This window comes from Siphateles boraxobius, unplaced genomic scaffold (assembly GCF_051911475.1).
Source record: "Siphateles boraxobius isolate OS27281-9 unplaced genomic scaffold, OSU_SipBor_1 68, whole genome shotgun sequence".
NCBI lineage: Eukaryota > Metazoa > Chordata > Actinopteri > Cypriniformes > Leuciscidae > Siphateles > Siphateles boraxobius.
The window spans coordinates 427120-453502 of record NW_027509195.1 but is presented as its reverse complement, the minus strand read 5'-3'; the positions used below and the strand labels follow the sequence as shown (position 1 = coordinate 453502).

The window sequence follows — 26383 nt, the reverse complement described above, 5'->3', positions numbered from 1 at the left end:
ATCAACCGACCCGTCCTCTGGGGCGTCGCTCCACCTGCGCCCCCTCCCGGGACACCCCTCACAAACATCATGATGAAACTCACTACCACCATCACAGCCCGTACTGGGGCGTGTTTCCCAAAAGCATCGTTGGTCAACTATGATCACAATTTCCATTGAACACTATTGGTAACGACAGAACTTGCGACCATGGGAACAACAACACACCCCTTGCCGTGATCTTACAGTACAAGCACATCCACAAAAACACATTCAATCAGCCAAAAAAATAATTACACAAACATAACTCTGTGTAAAGATTCTTAAAGGGATAGTTCACCCAAAAACGAAAACTGTCATCATTTACTCACCCTTGTTTTGTTCCAAACCTGTATGAGTTTCTTTCTTCTGCTGAACACAAAAGAAGATATTGTGAAGAAAATGGGTAACCGGACAGTGGATGGACCACATTGACTTCCATAGTATATATTATGGAAGTCAATTGGGACCATCAAGTGTTTGGTTAACGACATTCTTACAAAACATCTTCTGTTCTCAGCAGGAGGAAGACACTCATACAGGTTTAGAACGACATAAGGGAGAGTAAATGATGACAGTTTTCATTTTTGGGTGAACTATCCCTTTAAGAGTCAGAATCTAAACTGAATGAAACTAATTAGATGTTTAAGTGTTACAGTAGTATTTTAATAATTGATTATTATTATATAATACAGAAAGTTGGACATGTAAACTTGCTATTAGAATCAACGAAAAAGATTAAAACATTATAGCTGTTATACACTAACTCACAAAAATCACAAATCCTAAAAAAATCTGAGTTTTCAGCATCATTACTCCAGTCTTCAGTGTCACATGATCCTTCAGAAATCATTCAATATGCTGATATGAAGCTCAAGCTTTTATAACTATTATCAAATATCAATGTTGAAAACAGTTGTGCTGCTTAATATGTTTAAGGAAACCAGGACAATTTTTCAGGATTCTTTAATGAATATAAAGTTCAAACTAACAACATTTAACTGAAATAGAAATCTTTAGTAACATCATGAATGTCTTCACTGTCACTTTTGATCAATTTAATGCATCTGTGCTGAATAAAAGTATTAATTTCTTCTTTTTTTAAAACCTAAAAGTAGTAGATTCAAAGTCCACAAGAGGAGATCACCAACATGGATGCAGTGAAGCAGTGGAGATTTTCTGTACGACATAAACCTATTAACCATCTTATTCTCCTATTAGATCTCGCTCCCAAATGTCAAGACTTCCTCTTTCTCCTTCAATCCTAAACACGTGTATAAAGGACATGCCCAACAACAACAGCTGCTGGTCTGGATATGGGTGAAGGCACAGTCACGTGACCCGCGCAGTGATGTCACAGCGTTAGACGAGCGCGCCCTCTCGCGTCGCTCTGCCGCGCTGCAACGCGGAGGTGATCATGATTCAGCTTGATACATATAAACTAATATACAGTTGCAGTGTCGCATAATATAGGAAATAGGCTACTACTACAAATTTGTTCTGTTCCTTACTAATTTATTTGAGCTATTATTAGTTTAAAATACCATTCAACCATGTGTTTAAAATACCAGCCCACCCGACCAGGTGTCGTTCACAATACTGATTTGAGTAAGTGAAGTAACGTTAGTTTAATTACATGTTCTAATAAGGTGTGGCTGAAAAACGGTCCAAAGAAATAACGGCGATGATCCTACATGAGTCACTAGAGACTAGAGTCGCAACATGTGCTTCAGTGTCAGCAGGGGTGAGGAGCAGTAACACACATTTACTGACAAGACCATTTAAACAGATCCACACGGATAAACACAACATATTCACACATTAGTCATGGACTGAAACAAAACGTTTCATAACTGTGTGCTTAAAGAGACACGTCTCTCCCATAGACTGCAAGGTCTCTCCACACATCTTGTTAGTTTAGGAGGGGTTTATAAATATCACCAGAGGCATATATGATCAACGCGTGTGTTGCAGAGTGCCAGAAACACGCGAGACGCACCAGTAACTCAAGCACGCACGCGACAGTCACTGTGCGCTCGTCGTTTAATGTTTAGGCTACTACACACGCATATTAAGATCACGGGGGACGTAATAACTAAGAAGTTAGAGGTAAAGCTCTTGAAATGTACCTTGTGCACCGCATAGAGGATTTTTCTCCGCACTCCATCGCCGAGACTCTTCCGTCTCCGCACACGGCAGACATTGTTGGATTCCTATTTGACAATCAGCTGTTGCGAGTGCGACTCTGGCCTCGACTAATGCTGCTGGGATATGTAGTTTTATGTTTCATAGGGTCGCGCATGTCTTCTGCGAAGCGGAACTACAAATCCCAGAACGTAAATTGTAATGTATATTTTTAAGTACAAGTTTAGGTATGAATCATTGTAGCGTTTGCTGTACTGAATTTAATTTATGCTAATTGTATTGAAAAATAAACATAACATTGGTAAAACGAATTTTCTTTACTCAAGATTTATAATAAATTAGTATATTATTTATTTTATTGGAGTTGACAGGCCTATGTTATACATACACGGCCGTTCAAAAGTTTGGAGTCAGTAACATGTATATATTATTTAAATAAATTGTTTTTATTCAGCAACAACGAATTATATTGATAAAGTACAGGGTCACTTAGGTAACAAAAATATATAGCCCTACACATACATAACTGTGTGTAAAGATCCGTTATAGTCGCCATCTAAACTGAAACAATGTCCTGATAATTACATCATTTTTTTTATATTATAGTTTTAATTTAATAATTGATTATAATAACATACATGAACTGAACAGAGAACGTTTACATGCACACATCTATTAATAGAATGAAGAAAAAGGACGACTATAATAGTTATACATGAATAAACTGTCACAAATCCTAAAAAAATCCTAAAAAACGTCCAAAACAATTGATATATATATATTATACAAACCCTACATTTCAAAAGTTTAGGGGCAGCAAGAATCTTTAAAACAATTTTTTTCGGTCAAATCGGTCAAATGCCATTGACAATTTTTTTTTAAAATGCCGTTCTTCTGAACTTTCTATTTATCAAATCCTGAAAAAAAGTTGTAATAAAATATTTATATTATTTTATAAATTATATGTTTGGATGAACATGTCTCAAAAATAAGAAACCAATTCAGCCAGTCAAATCTTTCTCAACATTTTATTAATTATTTGAGGGGTATTAATGCACAGTTAATACACCAGGGGGAAAAGAGAGAGAATAATAGTTTAGATTCAGAACTCTTGCCAACCTAGTTAAAAACTTCAAAGGAATAAAGGATCATTTTGTCCATTACTTGGTAAGTATTAATAGATTAAACAGTTTCAGAATAAAATGTACTCCTTTGTCATTTTGGACCATCCTTTTGTACCTCAGACCAGGGGACCCAGTGGCCCTGCTCCGAATCACTTCCAATCAATCACAATGACTTTTGTTTGTAAACTTCTTTGGGGATGTTCTCCGTCAGAACACGGGTGGGGCAAATTCTAACTTCTGTAATCCCGATTTCACACAAAAGTTGAAGTAATGAAAAGAATGATTTTTAAAAACTGTTAGGGGGCTCCACTTTCTACAGACCCCCTTAGTACAAAATTCCACAGCACACAATCAAATTCACCAAAATCTCTACCGACACTCCATATTCAAGCCTATTTCATGGGATTACAAGTGCACTAAATACAGAAATACACACCTACACACATTCATGCTTGCACGCACGCACGCGCACACTCACTCACACACACACACACTGTGTATAGCGTTTTTGACAAAAGGACATTTTCAACATGTACTTCGACCTGTATAGAAACGCGCAGGATCATATTCAAATAGTTTAAAGCAACTATGTCACAAAGAAAGAAGCAAACAAGCAAAAGAAAGCGAATACAGTTCGCACTAAGCTTTGTAAATCATATTTGACGTTGCAGTAGTGCTTTCGACTGCAAGATATTGCTGTAATTTTGAAATAAATCTGTTGCGATGTCATGATCGTACAACGTCTGCATATGTGTACGCCACATAATCTAGGAAGACGGGTAATTGAAGCCACGCACAATATTCCTAGCGGAAACTACATGCCATCTTTCAAATCGAGCAATATCATGTGAAAACTAAACTTCCATTGAGAAAGATACATTCTACTGGGCGAAACTCAAAGCACATTGTCTATGTTAAAGTAGTACGGTAGTTGGTTTCATGGACCCGAGATGGCAAGATTACACCAGCTCAGGGACAGTATAAAGACAACATAATCAGAAATGTCATGGAGCAACATTGTCATCTCAGTTTTAACCTGGCAACATGCATGATACATATGTTGCCTTGTCCTCTCCTGCAAGAACCTTGATGAGGAGAATCTCACAAAACCTATGAAGAACATGCCAAAGTTATATTTTACCAGAAGACCAAATGAAAGAAATTATATTTAGCTTAAAGGGGTCATGATATTAGAAATCAAATTTGCCTTGATCTTTTGACATATAAGAGGGTTTGTATCATTAAAACATCCTGCAAGTTTCAGAGCTTAAAATGTCCTCGTTATAAAGCAAAGCATTTCATTAATCAAGCTCCAAAAATGGCTCGTTTTGATATTGTGGGATCTGTAATGTAGGGCGAGATCGACTACTTCAACCACTAGTTGAAACAATTGACTACTCGAGCGCCCATTAACCATAAATGAATTCAAAATGGCGAACGTCACCAACAGACATCAGATGGTGGAAGTATTTCATCAAGGATGACAAAAATATCGTAATTTGCCAACTCTGTAAGAGGCCGTTCACATATCGCCCTCTCCTTCTTTCCACAAGTGCTCGCGCTCCCATGGCGTCTGTCATGCTATGCAACCATGAACTGCGCTCTCGCCATGATGACGAGGAAGAATCAGCAAAGTATTAATGATTTCTAGCCCTTGCATTTGCTTTACTACTAGATATATTTATGGAGATGAGAAATACAAACCTGCAGTGAACAGCTATGATCAGCTGTTCGGCCGAGCTTTCGATGTTGTTACGGAAATGTAAGCTTATCGGTTGGTTTTTGTCTCATGACCTGCGGCGCGCTTGCGGCTTTCTGAAAAGTTGAGATGTTTTTATCACCTGGAGAAACGAGTGCGCCGCACCACATGCCCGTCGCGACCGTGTCGCTTCCAATATGAGGACGCTTGCCGCACGTCTACATTTGAAATAACAAACTTGAGCGCGCAAAAGAAGCGATATGTGAACTGCCCCTAAAAGCGGACATTACGTCTGTAATGAAAGGATTTACTCTGTTACATGAAAATTTAAATATGTAATGTCATAATTATAATGTTCTGAGAGTTCACTTTTGTAATTGTTGCATTAGGCTATGAATTAATAAAAATGTATTGATAAGAACTATTTCATGTCTTTTCATTTACAGTAGCATGAACCACGAGTAGTCGAGTAACTCGAGCATTGTTTTGTTAAGAAATCAACCAGCAGAAATCAGTAGTCGTGCAACTCCTACTGTGATGTCACACTAGCAAATACATTTGCATATGACCGCCTCCAGAGCAAGACATCGACGAATAGCTTTACATTATCGCACCATAGGCTCCGCCCACTGGCATTCAGTCACGTAAGGACTGACATTTGCGTTCACTGGATGCGAACGTAACGGCGAAAGCAAATAGAGTCTGTCGACAACAGGACAAATGGAAGAGTGAAAGAACGTCCACTTTCATCTCTCGTCTCGTCCGAAACAAGCGGATGGTTTATATTAATGGCGTCAGGGATCGCGTCGGAGGATTGTATGTTTGTTTGGAGCATTTGACTGCAGATTGTTTTGTAAACGAGGCACAGTGTAATGGAGAGTTTGCTAAGAAACTTTTGTTGAAAGTTGAAGTAGTCAGCGGTATTGGAACTGAAAGCAGTATAACAAACGTAAATAAATGTTTTCATAATGCTATGTCTGAAAATTACGCTTTTATATGGATAATGTTTTCAATACACTTACTCGCATGCAATAGCGAGTGGGCATTGATACTGTGTCCTTGCAACAACGTTAGCTAATCATAACATTGAAGTTTAATGACAAGCCTTACAGGAGCCGCTTCTTAAAAACTGATCATTTCAGACATAGGGTCAGAATGCAGGTTGAAAATAATCGTTTTTCATTTTCATTTTTCAACATTTATAAGAGAACCTCAATGAATATGTTAAAATCCATTTAATGACTCCTTTGATAAAACTTATGCATCTATAAAAAAAAATTCCAATGATGATTCTCATTAGTGTAATGTAGTAAATTTAGTTTTTTAAAATGGTTTATGATGTACTTATATATATATATATATATATATATATATATATATATATATAAATACACACACACACACACACACACACACATATATATATATATATACATGTTCTTCAAAGGTTTTATAAGATTTCATCAGACAAGATAAAAGTCAATTTTTGCAGTGCAATAGGGGGATTTCAGTGTGATCTTCAGTTTCAGTCTGAAGCCGCAGAAGATTTTTATTTGCCATTTAATGCTTGACGCTTCGTTTCTGATGCAGGACAGTTAAAATGAGATCTGCTACAGTAATTCATGTCATAAACATGGGACTCGATGGCAAGTTTGACTAACTGGTTCACAATTTCATGCGCAACATTCCTTAAGGTAGATTGGCTACTAGCACCTTTTGCCTAAAACCACGACAAATCAACCCTAGTTTTCTGAAGCAACTATGAGATTAAAGTCACATTTACAAGTATTAGTATAAAATAAATGTATGCAACTTTCAGCTTATTCTTCTTTTCTCATTAGATAAATATATTTTTAATAATTTATCCTTTTTTTTTTCTGTGTGTGACCTGTATGCTAATAATTTTATGGCAATTCTTTTTCATGATTTCAAGTACCTCAGTTAGAATTATTAGGGTTTTGGAATACATAATTTCTGTTGCGAATGATACATTTTTTTTCAATCTATAATCTTTTATACAAACTGAGGAAGAATAAAAAGACACACTGCTTCCATTAGTCACCTTCGAGGGGACTGTTATGGCTTCAGACATAATTTTCATTTCATATCTGACATAGATTTGCTTTCAAATTGGGGAATGGAGGATGGGCTTCATTTGCACGGATCACATGGCAGGCGTTCGGGGTTTCTCGAACTCTCGTGGATTTATGTAAAGGAAACTGATCCGAGATCTCACAGCTCAAAGCCACTCATTTAAGGTTGGGAGAATGGAAGCCTAACAGTGTCTGCAAAGTGCAAGATAAGGAGGGAGGGGGAGGAGGGGTTAAAGTGCAATACGAGCATTTTTCTCAAACAGGCATTGATCAGAAAGTTGGGAATCAGTGTGTGCAGGACCATTCAGATGTTCAGTTTGTTTTTGGACAGACGCTCTGATTCGGAAACGTTCGGATAAAGCCTGCAGTGACCATTCTGATTGTGCTCTTCAATGCTTTACACGACATGCTTGTGCACCCAAAACACTCTCACTATTGCATACAGGTCCTTTAGTGCATACCACACACATTGCTTGTACTCCTATCAAAAGTTAACGAGTGAATGTCGCAAAAACATGCCCAGGACACATTTCACCCTAAAATCAAATAGAAATTCTATTTTGCATTAATAAAGTCTAATTTGACTGACAAGATTGTTTGCATTGCGACATTTGCCTGCCAAATTCTCATTACCGTAATGCAAAAGAATCTAAATATATATATATATATATATATTTTTTTTTTCACATTTAAATTATATTAGGCCTTACAGCAAATACTACTATAATGTATTAGTATTATTTATATATATATATATATATAACTTTTTTGCATTAGGGTGATGAGAATTGGGATGTAAAATGTGCTTTACTGTCATAAAACTTTTGCAATGCAAATAAAAATGAATAGTCATAAAAAAGCTTAATTTCCTTTTAGTGAAATATAATTTTTTCCTTTGCTTTGAATTTGAAGTGGAATCATTCTTGAGAGGTTTTGCGAGATTCACCCAAATTTCCTGTTTTTTTCCCCTACTCGACCACTATCATTTTAATTTGAGCCAGTTTGAGTCTTGGGGGCCGTTCACACAGAACGCATTTTTGCATTCCACTGCGTTTTTTCCACTGATTTTCTATGTAAACATGCTCTAGATGAACGTGTTTGACCATTGCACACACATTCAATATCTTTTGCAGCATCCTGCGCATGACATGGCGATCTAAATGTGTGGCGCTCAAGTTAAAAGAAATTAAAATTTTAAAAAACGCATCTATACAACTTCCACTGCCTCTTTTTGTGAACGGCCCCTCAAGTTTAAGCAAGGACATCACAGATGTCAAAGGGCATTCCTGTGCTTTGAAGTACTACATTTTTCCTGCCAACACATTTGTAGTAATTTATTAGGCAGTGCATACCTGCTGCAAACGTTCCATTTTTCTATTGATTTGAATTTCTCTAATTATCTGCACTGTATATTCCTTCTAAGTTAAACATCACAAGCTTATATTCCCCTAAAAAACAATCGGACAAAATGAAAGCACATAGCTCTACCAATTTTCAAAGCATTTAAAGGTTTTAACAAAGACCTCCGGGTCGACTGCAGCAAACTACAAACTACTGCAAACAGCCCAAAGGGATGCGGGATAAGGAGTTACACAAGGCTACGTGCTCAGACCTCTCACGATTCCGAGCAAAGACAGGACAAGAAACCACAAAAGCAACACTATTGCACAGTAACACACTGTAACAACAGCCGTCGATCTAATCCCAACCCTGCCACTGACGAAACAAACCCAAACACATCTGAGGAAAAGCAACCTAAACAATGACCAACTTTTTTTGACGCACCTTGTTTGAAACCGATGGACGAAAATGAATTGCTTTGAATATATTCATATATAGTTATAGATATTATATATACACAGCAGAGTTTTACCATGATAAAATGTTAGCAGTAAATTAGCTCACCATGCTAATTGAATGAGTTTGATATTCTATTAAAAAAAATCGTTCAAACCACCAAACATGTTGACTCACTGTAGCTACCCAAAAAATCACATAGAAATGTAACTTCTGCTCTAAAAAATATATCAACTGGGAGCTTAAATGTTATTGACCCCTTCAGAGTGAACAACCTTATTAAAATGAACTATAAAATGGAATGAAAAACCAACAGGAGTAATATATATCAGAATACACAAGCACACACATAATGTATATACTCAGCTTAAAAAACACAAAGATCAGTGTGAAATCAATACAAATCGTTGTTTCCTGCTGTTTTTCATCCCCTCGTTCTTCCGTTCATCTTTCCGAGCTCTTTCTTCTGTGTCTTCCTTCATTTCCGTGACCGAACTGAATAAAGTTTACCGGTGTAGTTCGGAAAGCATCCCTTCTGGTGCCGACGTAGTGAAAGCCGTGTTACTCAGTGGCCATGGCTTTCTTAGGTTTGGCTCGTTTCTTTATAGGGGGGGGTGTGTCTCTGGTTTGGGCTGGATTCCCACTGTCCACTGGGTCAGAGGGTGTGGTTGGGCTGTGGGTGATGGGGTTGGGTGCAGGGGTTCGGGTTTCTGAGGTTATGATCTGGGGAGGAATCGGGGCTGGAGCAGAGGTGAAGCTCTTAGTCTCTGCTGGAAAGGAGGCTGTCACCAGGTGGTGATCTTTGGGCTTTCGTCCCCTCTTCTTCCCAGGCACTATGTTTTTTATGTCCTTCTGTAAGCCATTGCTCTCTGGCTCTTTTCTCTTGCTGTTGGCCACTTCATTGGTAGATGTCCGAAACCAGTTCTGTGCACATAGAGCCACATCAAGATTAAAGAGGAACTAAGTCTAAGGGCTCAGCTGATGGATTTGCATGAATTTTCAGCAGTAGAACATTTTTAGAAGGGAACTATTCATCCTTATAAAGCCCTTTGACATAGAAAGGCACAAGGTGATGATTTGTGCATAGAATGACATTTATCTTTGTGTACTATAGATTAATTTAAAAGCATATAAATAGTTCTGTAATGCTCCAAAAAAACTACCGGACATTACTCAAGTTTGCATCATCACAAAAATATTTTAACGATCAACGCTTTGGTCAATTGCTTGGAAACCTGAAGATGGTCGACTGAGCAAAATGTTGCTCAATAAAATATTTATGTGATGATGCAAACTTGAATTTTATGTGCGATTTATATTATTCAATATTTCTGTAATAAAATGATCTCTATATGATGGAAGAAATGTTGTGACCTGTGAAAATAATATATAAAACCTGCAGATGCCAATATAGCAGATTTATTAGAAGGCTAATTTAAAGATTGAACCGATTTTCCGAATCCAATCCCTCCATTAAATGTTTAAAATACATTTAAAACCAGAATATTTTCAAAAATTCATTGAATTCAAATGTCTTGGTTATATTAAATGTAAATAGTTCAGAAAATGATCTGATTATTTCTTAGCAGTTTTCTCAACTATAATTACAAAAACGTATTTATATATATATATATATATGTTTATTATTAAGATAGAAAATTACTTTCATTGCTTCAATGGAAGCATTGAAACTTCGCAGTTGGTGTAACTTTGTTTGTCAAAATTTCTTTGTCTTGTTCATTCATATCGAACTTGATGTGAACAGACATACAGTAGTCATAAACAGTAGACATTTTGTTACACTAGAAGACTATTAAGGGCAACTGCACAGATTACTCTGCATTGAACATACAATATACAGGGTGAGCGAGTGTCTGGTTTACCTGCGAGTGTGTCTTGCTGATATGATACTTCACGCCGCTCTCAGAGTTAAACTCCTTCTGACAGAGCAAACACGTGTACTTCCCTACGTCGCCCCCTCCCTGTGTGGAGAACAATAACAGCAGTGAAGCTGATACAGTGTCTGAGGCTAAAAGTATACACAGTTGTAAAATTGATCTATAATTTACAACTACGGGTAAGAACCCAGAGGACTTGCTGTACCTTGTTACAGCTTGCCAAGTGAGCTTTAAGTCCAGATACACTTGAGTAAATAGCCTCACAGTTCTGTTATGGAAATCAAGAAAAATTTATAGAGAAGAACTGAACAACAAAAACAGCGATTCAGCATTTTCAAGAGCTGTTTAGTTTCTCAAGCAAATCCAAATCTTCTGATATCATTCAGATGTTCATACTGATGTTGGAATCTGCTATTCAAGCACTAGCAGCTATTAAAGTAATTGTTAAATGAAAAGCAATGTGGTGTTCTTACGCAATTGGGGCAGCAGATAAATCCTTTTTCCTTCACCTCGTTCTTCCAGCTCTCCACAGTTTCAGGGCTGAAGTTGGGGAGGCCTGGTCGAGTGTAGTTTAGCTAAAACAACAGATATAAGCAAAGTGTGTACAGTAAGTGCAAAATAAGTAGACAAATGTGTATATGAGTAATTAACAAAATTAACAAATACTACTGATTTAACTCATTTTTTAGCTTTTTGTGGTAACATGCAGTTGTACAGTGTGACAAATCTTTGTAGTAGCTATGTTTCCAACCAAAGTTGCTAATTTAACTTATGTACAAAATTAGAATATCGTATAAAAAATGTGCGAATAAAGCAATGTTTCCATCCCATGTGCTCAAGAGAACAACATCTTCACTTCCTGGGAAATTGGTGCAAAACATCTGTTTTAAAAATGGAAGTTGGTGCAACCAGGGAAGCCACTGTGGCTCTTTTTTCGTACATTATAAATGACGAAATGCTGTCAATAAACACTGTCATGTTATTCTGCATTCGGGAATGATTGTGTTTGGGATTGCAATCATGTGAGTCAGTCTTGGAAGGTAATTATACCGAAAAATTTTGATGACAGACTTGACACTTCAGAACGACTTCAACAACATTTGAGACGCTGTGCAATGAAAGTGGTCTGCTGGTTATTCCAGTTATCCAATCACATCCACTGTTGAGGTAATTTTTTTTGTTGTGCATCAAAGGATTTATTCAGTAAATGTCTTTCCATCGTAGTTTATGTGCATGTCTTCTTATCAGATCAAAAATGATCCGCCTGAATTGAAAAATGATCCGCCTCAATTGAGCGCATATGTTTCTTCAGTGCGTTTTTATAATTTATGCACATCTTGTGGTTTCCATCCAGCATTTTTTTTATGCGATATCCAAAGGAAACTTAGCTACTGAAAAAGTACCTTTAATTGAAATCCTCATTGTTTGGAGTCATATAAATGCTGCTAATTAACAAATCTCAGACTTTTAACATATATTACATCATTTGACAAGCCACTTTTTGTCAGTAACTCAAGTAGACTCAACAGAGCCATACCCTTTTGATGTCTGGTACGAGGTCGTCTTTGATGCGGCGTTTGTTACCCCAGTCTTTGGCCAGCTCGTCCTCTGCGATCTCCTGCAGGTGGAAAACTGCCACCTGAGCCGACCGCCGTCGCACCCGTCCGCTGGGCGTCCTCTCCAAATCCAGCAGCTCCTCCACCTCTGTTTTCTCCTCTTTCCTCTCCTCCTTCTTCTCCAGCTGCTCGTCTACTCTCTCCTTTGCCTTCCCTCGGGCCTTTTTCAGCTCAGGCTCTTCCTCCTCCAGCACATCCTCCTCTTCTTTACTGTCTTCTTGTTTCCAGTCCTCAGATGTGCGCTAAAAGGGGGAGGCAAAAACAGTTTGTGAGATGAAGAAAACTGCCAATAATGTGTTTAACATCACACTTTCCAGATGATGTCAGATTTGGACGATGAAGTGTGGTCTGTGTGTGTAATCTCACCGAGTGAGTGACGGGGTGCTCAGTGCGCAGGTGGTAGTCACGGCCAGCTTTGGAGCTATAGGTCTTACCACAGTGCTGGCACAGGAAGACAGGCTTCTGTGTGTCTGGCAGCTCTCTGCCACAGCGCTTCTGATGATACTGATAACCCATCAGACTGGAGAAATGAGCTGAACAGCCCTATTTGACAGAGAATCAAACACACTTCATTAACTCACTTATTGATCTGTGGGATGACAGTCTGGGTACAGCGTTCCTTTGAAGGGCCTGTTTGTTAATACAAACTTGGTGACCATACTTGGTGACAAATAAGCTATTTTTCAAAAATGCCCACATCTTCTCCCCTCCTCTCTATATTTCTCTTCTTTGAATCAGACTGCCCTTCTGAAAAGACTAAATTAGAATGAAATTCCATGCTGTTATACACTGGTCTAGCTGGTGTACCAATACATCCACGCTTATAGACAGACAGAGAGAAATAAAGGAAAAAGACAGACGGACGGATGGATAGAAATAGACAAACCGATAGACAAATAGAAAGATAGATGAAAAGATAGATGAATGATAGACAGATAGATGGATGGATGGATGGATGGATGAATGGATAGATGAATGAATGGATAGACAGACAGATAGACAGATAGATAGATAGAAATAGACAGATATGGATGGATGGATGGATGGAAATAGACAGACAGACAGACGGATAGATAGATGGATGGATGGATAGATTAATTATAGATGGATATAAATAGATAGATAGATAGATAAATGAACAGAGATAGAGAGATAGATTAATGGATGGATATATTAATGTAGATGGATAGAGATAGGTAGATAGACACTGGTCTAGCTGGTGTACCAATACATCCACGCTTATAGACAGACAGAGAGAAATAAAGAAAAAAGACAGACGGAGGAATAGATAGAAATAGACAAACCAATAGATAAATAGAAAGATAGATGAAAAGATAGATTAATGATAGAAATAGACAGATAGACGGATGGATGGATGAATGGATAGATGAATAGATAGAAATAGACAAACCAATAGATAAATAGAAAGATAGATGAAAAGATAGATTAATGATAGAAATAGACAGATATATGGATGGATGGATGAATGGATAGACATAGACAGACAGCTAGATAGATAGATAGATAGATGGATGAATGGATAGAAATAGACTGTCAGACAGACAGACAGACAGACAGACAGACAGACAGACAGATAGAGAGATAGATAGATGAATGGATAGAAATAGATAGATAGATGGATGGATGAATGGATAGAAAAAAATAGCCAGAGATGAATGGATAGAAATGGATGGATGGATGGATGGAAATAGACAGACAGACAGACAGACAGATAGATAGATAGATAGATGGATAGATGGATGGATAGATTAATTATAGATGGATAGAAATAGATAGATAGATAGATGGATGATTGGACAGACAGACAAACAGACAGATAGTCATAACACATAAAGTGAGACAGAATTTAGGACATATTAAGGACAGACAGTGCCGTCTAGGGAGACAGACAGACGGCAGCCACCAGTGGCAAATCCCTACCTCACTGGGACATTTGATTCGGCCCGTCTGTTTGAGGACGCGGCGTAGCCTCTCTCTCTCCTCCTGCTCCTCCCCAGACACATTCTCACTTGCCGACGGCTTACAAATGGGAAACAAATACAATGCAACACATTAGCGTCTCTCCAGAAACTCTTCCTCAAGTCTTTACAACAATGTGTTTCCAATAACTGCTTTCTGAAAGCCAGATGCCCGGCAGTCTTGAAAACCTTTATAGAAAGGCCATTACTCAAGGCATGTTAATGGCAATTGTCAGACTGCACTTTATACAACACAGTATTTGGTCTGATGAAAACATCAGCACAGGAAATGAGCCATAAGAGGTATCTAAACAGGACTCTAGAAACCTCAAAACAGCACCTGAGGGTGAACGCTAAGCCTGAGACGCAAAAACTCACACACCATTAAAGCTAATACCCAAAGGCACACAAAACAGAGATGTCCATACAATGTATGATCACCTGACTATATCAGCCAGTAGCTCTCGCCTGGTTTCCCACCGAAGCTACGCAGGGTTGAGCCTGATCAGTACCTGGATGGGAGACGTGCTGGGAAAAACTAGGCTTATGCCGAGAACATACTGCACGATTTTCAAAGCCACAGAAACAAAGATGTGCAACGATTGACAAATTGTACAGTTGATAAACTAGGTTACCTTACAAACCAGCTATTCGACCACTATTAACAATCCTCATCAGAGAATCTATTCTCATCAGTCGAATCGTGACTCACTGAATCGAAATACCGTAGAACTGAATCATGAGGCATCTATAGATCTCCATTCCTTATCCAGCAGTTCTCCCCTTACGGAACAAAAATATATGGGAATATACTGCAAAATATAATGCGATATATTACATTATACATTTCCATATATGGAAAACTAGTGCTTATATTTTTCAATATACTGCAATATATGCATTGGCCATGTATGGCTATATATTAATACATATAAAATATGCATAAATTAAGACAAAAATAGTATTATATATGTATTATTCACAAAGTTTTAACCTTTATTGTGTACATATATTGCACATACATGTTCCCATATAAATGTGAATGTATGTTCGCACCTACACATACACATTCACTGAGATGAGCTACAACAGATGTCTAATTCCCAGCATGCTTTGCCTCTGACTATTAAAGGAGAGCAAATGTTAAAATTAAGTGTTATTTAATGTGCTTTGCTCAATATTAATATGGGGGAGATCTGTTAGTGTTTAATATTCTATTATTTTGGAATTTAAAAGGTTTTCTGGTATGTCTGAGTTTTTGGGGTCACCATTGTGCTGAAGAGTAGAGCCTGTGGTTAGGTTCACGATTGGCCAAATACCATCAAGAGCAAGACTAGAATAATTATACTTTAAAAGTAATGAATGTGCACTCTGCATAGTGATAGTCTCTTGACTAAAGCAGGTGTGCTTGTGCTATTGTTAACTAGCTTGAAAATATGAAACATTTATAATGTAAATAATTAGAAAATATAAAAAAGATTATATTTCCCTAAATATGTGTGTTTATGCTACATGAGTAAGTACATATGCAATATATAACACATGCAGTACCACATCTGATCACATATACATCTATATATTATGAAGTGTATTACTGAATACAAAATTAAATACATTATAATATATAATAGTAGTAATAGTAAATATGTTGTCACATATTTTTCAATATATGAAAAGCGGTAATTCCTTATGTATTATTCAATATATTGTAATATATTAACACAGTATATTATTCTGTATATTTTCAAATGTATATTTTTCAATTTAATATATTGATCATTCATGTATAGGGAAATATATTTTGTTTTCGTAACGGTCAAGCAGGACGACTTAAAAGTATTTAAGTATCTACTTGGATGGATGGATGGATAGATAGAGTGGAGAAAATAATTATTTGATCCCCTGCAGATTTTGTAAGTTTGCCCATTTACAAAGAAATGAAGGGTCAATCATTTTTATGGTCGGTTTATTTTAATGGATAGAGACAGTATATCAACCAAAAGATCCAGAAAAAACACATTATATATAGGTTATAAATTGATTTGCATTTCAGTGAGTGAAATAAGTACTTGATCCCCAAGCAAGACATCATTTGGTACTTGGTGGAGAAAACCCTTGTTGGCAAGCACAGAGGTAAGACGTTTCTTGTAGTTTGTCACCAGGTTTGCACACATCTCAGAAGAGATTTTGGTCCATTCCTCTTTACAGATCCTCTCTAAATCCTTAAGGTCCCTAGGTCTGGAGACTGGCTAGGCCACTCCAAGACATTAAGGGCGGTATGTTTTGGGTCATTGTCATGCTGGAAGACCCATCCACGACCCATCTTCAGTGTTTTGGCTGAAGGAAGGAGGTTCTCGTCCAAGATTTGACGGTAAGTGGCCCTGTCCATCAGCCCCTCAATACGGTGAAGTTGTCCTGTACCCTTAGCAGAGAAACAGCCCCAGAGCATAATGTTTCCACCTCCGTGCTTGACGGTAGGGATGGTGTTCTTGGGGTCATAGTCAGCATTCCTCTTCCTCCAAACACGACGAATTGAGTTGATGCCAAAGAGCTCAATTTTGGTCTCATCTGCCTTCTCTGAATCATAAGATGTTGACTGGCAAACTTCAGAGGGGCCTGTACATGTGCCTTCTTGAGCAGGGGGATCTTGCGGGCGCTGCAGGATTTCAATTGTAGTGGGTACCAATGGTTTTCTTGGTAAATGTGGTCTCAACTGCCTTGAGATCATTAACAAGCTCCTCCTGTGTACTGCCCTACAAAGGCAAAGACCTTAATTCATTAGAGTGTGGAACTGAGAAAAATTACTTTAAAGATTTTTTGTTTTTCAGCCAAATTTATTATAGTGTAGGTAGTACACTGGAAATCTGGCAATTAGACATTTTAGTAATTAAAAATCTTGAGCTCAAACTTTACTTTTGACCCGTATTTTGAAATTACTGTACTCTTGCTTTGTATTAGCTGCAAAAAGTGAGAAGTCATGCCAAGGCAAAAGGCAGTAACTTCCACATTATCAATACTTGGTTACTGATCACCATTTACAAAATCATTATAGTAACACATGTATAAAATAGTGATAATGGCATTTACTTTGATTTGCAATTACTTAGAGCCATCTACTTATTGCTATCCAGTGCTTTGGTTGCATTCTGATGGCATAATTAATACATTATACATAACACAATACCTCCATTGCAGTAAAGAGTGTCTTCAATTGGTACACAGCGGCGTAAGAACGCGATGGCATAAGACTTGCAAAGCGCACGTTCAAAATGATCACGATAAAACAGATCCTCGCACACATTCGACCCGGGGACTGGTTTATAGCAGTGGTGGCCCCGAAAGTCGCATACACTTTCACATTCAGATAGCCCCTCGTCACAGGCTTATCCTGAGATTCTCCACAAACAGCATTATCAGCTTCACTTGAACTGATCACATGGTGATCAGTGTCTGCTTTAGTTGGGCTCTTAACCCTTGACTTTATAACACCAGTTTTGTATTATGCAAGTACCCAGCATGCATTGCAACATGAATCATTTTTAAATGGTCACCATCGTTGAAATTCATATTCTGATCATGATGTCTGTGTGAGTCTTAGTAATGCCATAGATTAAAACTTTTTGTGCGGAATCTGTTTGTAAAATCTTTCATATTATCTGCTGGCTCTTATGCTGTAGAATCACAGTTTTGAATAAAACTAATATTGTGTTGCCCTGCTTAATCAGAGAGTAGACTCTGACTGAGATCAGTGAATCAGGTCACCAAATGATGATTGTCATCATTAATACCTAACTATCAACACCCGATCATATTTTCTCTTGACTTTTGTGCCATAAAAAATGTGTCAATCTGGTTAGTAATAGTGAAGCTGGTAATGCTGTTTGTGGAGTTGTTTAATCCTCCTCTGCTGAGTTCTTGAGAGATTTAAATGTCTTTCATCTTCAGTTTATTTCATCTAAGCCTGTGGCTGGAATCAATAGTTCTTATGTTTCTCTCCTTCAGTGATTCTGCTTGTTCACAGCAGGTGTTCATCACTAATGCTCAATCATCACTTAATTAATCACTTAATTATACAAGCATTATACAATTATCATGCTGGGATTAAGAAATGTTCTACAACTTATTCAGTTTGAGTTCTGTTTTAGTCATTGTGTCCACATAGGTTTTGGTAATATTTGAGTGCAGTGAACTCAATTTTATTTAGTACATATAACTGTTAGGTTTTACAGTGCAGCTGGTTTGATGTTGTATGCACCAACAGACCTACACTTGTTGCTTCATTATTATCACTCCCTGTGTCATTAGTCCCGACTCCAATGTCGGATCGACCGTGTTCAGGGTGGTGCTGAAGACGCCGGCGCAGTTTTGACACTCTGCCAGCTAGATGCAAGAGTAGTTCTTTGTTGTATTCACCTGCTACGGCATGAGTAACATTTTTCTGTCAACTCCGCATACATCCTTTGCAATCAATATCGCACAATTGTCGATTAAGTGGGTTCAGACCGATCGATAGCGATGCGATCGATATTGCACATTTGTCGAGGGAGTGGGTTCAGATCGATCAATAGCGATCCGATTGATATCACACATTTGTCGAGGGGGTGGGTTCAGATCGATCAGTAGCGATGCGATCGATATTGCACATTTGTCGAGGGAGTGGGTTCAGATCGATCAATAGCGATCCGATTGATATCGCACATTTGTTGAGGGAGTGGGTTCAGATCGATCAATAGCGATTAGGGCTGAAACGATTCCTCGAGTTACTCGAGTTACTCGATTACAAAAATTCCTCGAGGCAAAAACTCTGCCTCGAAGCCTCGTTAAATTCCTATGTAAAATTTAATTCACTATACGCGGATCTATACTATAGCGCGTGATACATTTTGAATTTTTTTGGCGCGATGGCGGAGAGTAAAGATGTCCATAAACGGCAGAGAATGTCTAAAGTTTGGATCAGTACATACTTAAAAAGGAAGAAAGGAAGAGAACAAGGTGCAATGTGTCTACTGCGAAGTAGACCTGGCATACCACAACAGTACGACTTCAATGATTCAGAATCTGAACCGAAAACATCCACTCCATGCTCTCACCAAGTGTCACTGAAACATTAACCTAATGGTGTGTTCACACCGAACGCGAATAGAGCGTCAAATACGCGTCTATCGTGTCTAGTTAGACGCTTAAACATTCGCTCGAGTTAAAATTTTTCAACGTGCGCGGAAGACGTTCGCGTCATTCGCGACGCCCGGCGCGAATGATGCGTCTATTCGCGTCTTTGCACTGACTTTGTATGTAATCTACTTGCGCAAATAATTAAATTTGCGTTCGGTGTGTGAACCCCTTCACTCACACACACACACACAGACAGAGACACACACGCATGCACCCTCGTCTCTCTCACGCGCCAGTCAGATCAATTGCGGCAATGCATCACATATGCTTAAACTTTCATGTAGCCACGCAACAATAATTTCAGCATGCATTCACTGTATACACCGCGACGTGATGGAGGAACAAATATTGTATTGCAGTCTTTGCGAGACCTTGTTTGTATGTCACGTCTTCCAAATAGTTACAGACAACAACAAAAAATTAAATTCCCCAGCCTGCTTCTCCAAATCCACTTGTACTTTTGGGGAAAACATTTTAATTGGCTACCAAAGTAATTGAGCATAGAACATTGTTGGCACTTATACTAAATGGGTAAAAATTGCAATAAATAGGCCTAGTTTTGGAGCCAAATGTTGGAGTTGAAATAAGTTTTTTTTTTTTTTGAGAAATAAAAGCCAAATGCTTGATCATTTTACAGCCACATCATTTTCGTTATGCATTATTTGTTTTGGTTGTTTAAAAACACACACAAAAAAATATCCGATTACTCGATTAATCGATCGATTAAGTGCTAGATTAATCGATTACAAAAAGAATCAATAGCTGCAGCCCTAATAGCGATGCGATCGATATTGCACATTTGTCGAGGGAGTGGGTTCAGATCGATCAATAGCGATCCGATTGATATCGCACATTTGTCGAGGGAGTGGGTTCAGACCGATAGGAGTAAATGTTCTGAGTCTGACCACGTTTGTGCAGGACAAAGCTGTCCCTCTGAGGACACTTCAGGGGTTACAGGGACTAATGGCAGCGGTATACAGTAGGCTACACCGTAATATAAATGCGCTAAATTTTAATGGAGAGTAAAACAAAGGCAGAACACCGTATAATCTGATAGGTAGCATTATTTGACAGAACGCCGGCACAGTAACTTCATATTTTGCTAAACAAAGGCAGAGTGCCGTAACTCAATTTAAGCGTTTCAAAACAAAGCCAAAGAGCAGTAACTGGTGTTATGGTGTTCTGCCTTAGTTTCTCATGGGCTTTTGGAAGTTACTGTTAAGACCCATTAGTTTCTTGAAAAACAAAAAAACAAAATTTACTCAAGATACTTATCCACAACGGAGGTAACGGAGGTCTTGAATGTGCCAAAATATCAATAACCCAAACGAAGTTACGGCCTTTTGCCTTTGAACGGCATTGTAGTTCTGGGCTGATCCCTCAACTTTGTCATGATCATCCTTACCCCATGAGGCGAGATCTTGCATGGAGCTCCAGACCGAGGGCGATTGCTGGTTATTTTGTATTTCTTCCATTTCCGAATAATGGCACCAACAGTTGTCTCCTTCTCACCAAGCTTCTTGCTGATGGTCTTGTAGCCCATTCCAGCCTTGTGCAGGTCTACAATCTTGTCCCTGATGTCCTTTGACAGCTCTTTGGTCTTGCCCATGGTGGTGGAGAGGTTGGAATGGAAGATACCGATTCTGTGGACAGGTGTCTTTTATACACATAACAAGCTGACATTAGGAGTACTTTCTTAAAGTGACAGGACTAATCTGTGTTTCACATGGCCGCATAATCAATCTGTGGGAGGCAGATTTTTGCTGGTTGTAGGGGATCAAATACTTATTTCACTCGATCAAATGCTAATAAATGTATAACCTTTATATAATATGTGTTTTCTGGATTTTTTGGTTGATATTCTGTCTTTATCCGTTAAGATAAACCTACCATAAAAAATATACACTTCATTTCTTTGTAAGTGGATCAAATAATTATTTTCTCCACAGATAGAGAGATGGATCCCAAAACTGCTTCACACGCTTGACGTTCTCTTCCTGTCTAAGTGGGCGGTTCTTAGCTAGAATAATCTGGCCCAGACCTTATGCTGATTCTCAAATGTTTGGCTCAGTCAATCTACTCAGCACCTGGCTCAAATAACAAAATCACAGTCCCAAATGCACATCCTCATTAATGTTTCATACTGTTTCTGAGACATTTGCTCGTGCATAATTTAACACATTTCTTTGGAAATATTGTTTGCAGCAACTGCTTGAGCTTGGCAGATGGAGCTTATATCCTCATGGCCCTCTTTAACCAGTTTTTCTCTCTCATGTTTTTACACTAAACCTCACAAGAGTCACAAGGGACCCCATCATCATTACGGGATGTGCCGATTCTATTCAGATGTTGGCGAATTTGACTGGAAAGAACAGATGAACTTCACTCATAAAGAAGATTACCATGATTTGCTGTGAAGAAAGATTACTGGCAGGAACTGTGTTAATGGCTTAGGAATGCTGAGGAAATTATTACAGTAGAGAAATAAGGCTGGGGAACAGGAGACATTCATTACAGTTGAAAAGCAGCTTGAAGACTGTTTTAAAAGGCATTATTAGACCTTTTCCCATATGTGCAGTTAATGGTTAGAGACTAATGGATGCTTTAGGTCTTAAAGTGGTGCTGGAGTTTGGAGATGGTGTCAGATATAATAGAGATTAGCGGCCGATGTGGACGTAGGGCAGCCACTGTACAAACACAGCTCCACGAGTTCATTAAAAGTATTAAATATGTCTTCCTCTGTTTGTTCGCATTAAAAGCATATTTCACATGGGCTATATTTTACTATGGTTTTAGCATGTGATTTTTTTGCCTGTGGACAGAAATAATCTCACAAAATAAGTGAAAAGAACGAACCTCACACACACTTCCAGAGACTACAATTTTCATGTATAAAGAGAAAAGGTGATGTTAAAAAAAGTGATGCAATTTTAACGGATAAATCATTTTATTTCTAATTATATCTTTTCATCGATTTTAACATCTTGGAGATGAGCTGTACTATAGATCTCTAGATGAATTCTTATTAAAAAGATGAAGTCAAATGTGTTCTGGCGCTGTCGCTTACCTTAGTGTGGTCAGACATGCTGTGGAAATCGAGTCCAGCTTTGGATCGGAACTGTTTCTGACACTGCTGACATTTGAGGGCGTCCCGCAGCTACAAGAAAAAACACCACAGTTTATGATGTCAACATCAAATATCATGAAATCATGGGTTCTAAATGTGACATTTATACTTGACTTGTGAACTGTGAAAGTCATTTGTAAGCATTTGTAGGTTTATGAACCTGAAAATTATCCAAATATTCCCCAGCAGCCCCACACAGCAACTTTGACAATATTTGATTGATTTTGTTTGATAAAGAGACCGAGAGAAAGAGAGAGAGAGTTATCAAGCATGTTTTAATTAGTCTGTGAGTCTCTCAACAGTGTTCAGCAGCAGCGTCTCTACTAATTGCGAAAGAGAGTATGTGCTTTCGGTACAAAATAAAACATAATTTTGTGGCAAAAAACTTGGAAATAATTTGTTGTTTTTATCCTATTGTTTACTATATTTATTTGCTTAGTCAGTGTTATTGTGTGTTTTGGTTCTTTTGCTGTTGTTGTCAGCTGTAAGGACCACAAATAGTAAATAACTAAAATCATTTTGGGAGGTGATATGGAACTGTAATGCGGTCAATATTTTCAGGGAAACACACGGCTACAGTGCACACCTTAGAACGTTCGTCAACCAATCAGAACCAAGCATTCAACAGGCCTGAGGTTCAATTCGAATAACTGAAGGAGTGTGAAAATTCTGTAGACAATTTGCTTCTTGCTACATCAGCGAATGTTTACACTACAGTTCAACATCTGGGGTCAGTAAGTTTTTTAAGTGATTTTGCAGATTCATTTATTTGTTTAAAAATACAGTAAAAATTTTTAATATTGTGAAATATTATTACAATTTAAAATAACTGTTTACTATTTCATTATATTTTAAAATTTAACTTATTCCTGTGATGGTAAAGCTCGTCACATGATCCTTCAGAAATCATTCTAATATGATGATTTGATGCTCAAGAAACATTTATGATTATTATCAATGGTGAAAACAGTTGTGCTGATTACCATTTTTGTGGAAACCATGATACATTTTTCCAGGATTCATTGACGAATATTTGACATAGAAATCTTTTGTAACATAATACAGTAAATGTCTTTACTGACACTTTTGGTCAATTTAACACATCCTTAATCAATAAAAGTAATAATTTCTGCATGGAAATACACAAAAAAACTAATGAAAAAATAAGGTCAATGATTATCATTTTAAAACATTTTCTTTGCCATAAAACTTATTGTCCCTTAATGCCCATCACAGCCATCATTGATTTCACACAGGGCTGAGGAAGAGGCTAGAGAAACTACAATTACTCGTGACCCCGCAATAACGCAGCCGATCGATTCCCCCTTTAATAGACATGTCATCATTTTTATAGAGTTGTGCTATATACTGGGCTGGCACCATTAGACTCTACTCCAGATGCACACTGGGTAGGGCCACTCATTGCATCGCTCTCACAGACGCCCAATCAATAAAACGCCCCTAATGACTCCCTTTGGCCTCATGCGCGAGGTCCCGAGAGAGGTGTCTAATTGCATGCCTGAAACATTCTCCTCTCCGCTTCCTCTGCGGTTTAGTTGTATAAACAACAGAGGGAGAGTAATACATTAAAGGTTTGATTCTGTCTCTTACCCCATGTCGGCCTCGTTCACAGATTTAAAACATAAATCTATTCTTACATAAACCGTCCAGATGAATTGAACGTGACAATTTACGTATGAATGCTTTTGCATATGATTTACATTCAGAAACTCTTTCTGCTTGTGTTTCATTAATAAGGCTTTGTCTTTCTTCGTATGAAAGAGATTGTGCACATCTGCTACATTATGTTTGATGCGTTTAGAAAACTGAGACAGATGTTGTCTTCATCGGAGGAGTGGGATTGTCCGAACGGCACAATCCACCCAAGTCCAAAAGGGTAGTTTGGGTTATTAATACCTGAGGGAAAAGACCTTCACACTGATTTCTCATCCACCTGGAATTCCTCATGAGGTCAATGCAAACATCAATGACATTGGTCTGTGGTGGTGTCTTGACTAGATATCTCCTTACGTGTAATAAGTTAGATTTCATGGTTGCTGAATAGAGTGAATTGGCTTGAATATCTTGGGGAAGGAAAACATACAGGAATCAATGGTTTTGGTTCAAATGTAAAGTGAGTCATTCTTCACCACCAAGTAGGTTTTCCAAACACACTTCCTGTTTGCTTTTTGTCCAACAGATCTTAAACTCCATTGGGATGCCACTGGGTTGGGATGCTCAAAACAACACAAACTCCATCTTTAACCCTTAAATGCATCAATTTTTCACCAATCATTATTACATATTCGGGTCTTTAGTGACCCGGATCTATATCTAACACAGATGGCTCTCTAGCTGCCGAAATAGTATATAACGCTCCTGATTTTACAGTAACTAAAAGTAAACTACAAAAGTAACTAAACTATACTAAAGAATAAAATAATATTTTGTTTACTTTTGGAGCTTGGAAGGGTTCAGTTTGAGCAGATGTTTTATACCATCATCACTGTCCTCATCAGAGCTCATTTCCCAGTATATTCAGCATCTGGATCATATTCGCCATCTCAAACATATTCTCAAATCTATCATTTTCGACGTTTTCAAAATCAATATTTTGATCACTGACAGCGTACCAAAATGTTTTTCTGTGAGTCACATGTGAGTAAAGCTGTCCTCTTATAGGTTAGAGTTTCCTCTGAGTCATCCATCAAGATGAATGAACAAATTCACTCCAGAGTGCTTTATCTGTGGCTTTATCTTTAACAGGCTGCAAAGCAACCGCTCCAGACAAACCAGATGTGAAAACGCCCTAATGTTTGATTGTGTTCAGTACTTGCTCTGCCATAAATCACTGAGCCATTTCAAGCTTTCCTGATGATTCTTCTTATTCTTTATATTTGTTTTCTGCCTGCAGTAACTCTGAGTGAAACATCACTTCATCATTGTGTATCAGACATTGCCACCTTGAGGAATAAAAGTGAATTGCAGTCATCAGAGATTCAATTATTGTTGCAGAGAAAAAATATACTTACACTACTACATAACTATTACTATTTACAAAACATTAATTCGAAAACAAGCATTCTTTTATAATTTGTCTTTTTCTTGGTGTATTGTTTATAACGAATAGATTGAGGAATACTAAGAAGGTTGATGTCTAACTTTATAAATGAGGCGGAGGGTAGTAAATGGCGTTCCGGTTCGGTAAAGACCCGAGGTATGTGTTTTAAGTGTTAAAGAAATTTTTCCATTGGGAATGTTTAGAGGTGTCCAGAGTGAGTCCTGACCTTCTGACAGATCTCCATGTGCTTCTTAAGACCGGGGACGGTCTTGCGAGTGACAACAGAGCAGGTGGGACACACCACTTCCCCTCGCTCAGAGATGGTGTTCTGCCACTGGGCTTCGGCTGGGGGCACTGAGACAGGGACATTAAGATAAACACATTTAAGATCATAATAATGTAAGCTACACTTACAGTTCAATGGTTTAGGGTCGGTAAGATTTTTTCTTATTGTTTTTGTGAGTCTTTTAGGTTCACCAAGACTGCATTTATTTGATCAAAAATACAGTTAAAACAGTAATATTGTGAAAAGTTATTGTTTTATATTTATTGTAATTTTGCTTATTTGTAATTTTGTTATTTTGCACTGCAGAGAGAGAGAGAGAGAGAGAGAGAGAGAGAGAGAGAGAGAGAGAGAGAGAGAGAGAGAGAGAG

The 26383-nt window shown here is 38.0% G+C and overlaps 2 protein-coding genes and 1 long non-coding RNA gene across 4 annotated transcripts in view; 1 reads left to right on the top strand and 2 right to left on the bottom strand.

The window, feature by feature from the left end:
• Positions 1-2241, bottom strand: part of uckl1b (uridine-cytidine kinase 1-like 1b) — a 31543-nt gene extending 29302 nt beyond the window's left edge. For both annotated transcript variants that reach the window (XM_077213972.1, XM_077213971.1), the window contains exon 1: positions 2148-2241. In XM_077213972.1, the coding sequence (XP_077070087.1) occupies positions 2148-2221 (74 nt within the window). In that variant the 5' untranslated portion in view covers positions 2222-2241. The remainder of the gene's footprint in view (positions 1-2147) is intronic.
• On the top strand, positions 1734-26019 carry LOC143722588 (uncharacterized). The gene is made up of 3 exons (XR_013196930.1): positions 1734-1762; positions 25799-25885; positions 25935-26019. It is a non-coding gene; the product is annotated as an uncharacterized LOC143722588 (long non-coding RNA).
• znf512b (zinc finger protein 512B) overlaps positions 7985-26383 on the bottom strand; it is a 62270-nt gene continuing 43871 nt past the window's right edge. Inside the window, exons 9-17 of the mRNA XM_077213968.1 lie at positions 25956-26083; positions 22609-22698; positions 14332-14430; positions 12757-12933; positions 12312-12632; positions 11248-11349; positions 10980-11042; positions 10760-10858; positions 7985-9800 (exon numbers count right to left, since the gene is read on the bottom strand). Of these exons, the coding sequence (XP_077070083.1) occupies positions 9438-9800; positions 10760-10858; positions 10980-11042; positions 11248-11349; positions 12312-12632; positions 12757-12933; positions 14332-14430; positions 22609-22698; positions 25956-26083 (1442 nt within the window). The 3' untranslated portion in view covers positions 7985-9437. The remainder of the gene's footprint in view (positions 9801-10759; positions 10859-10979; positions 11043-11247; positions 11350-12311; positions 12633-12756; positions 12934-14331; positions 14431-22608; positions 22699-25955; positions 26084-26383) is intronic.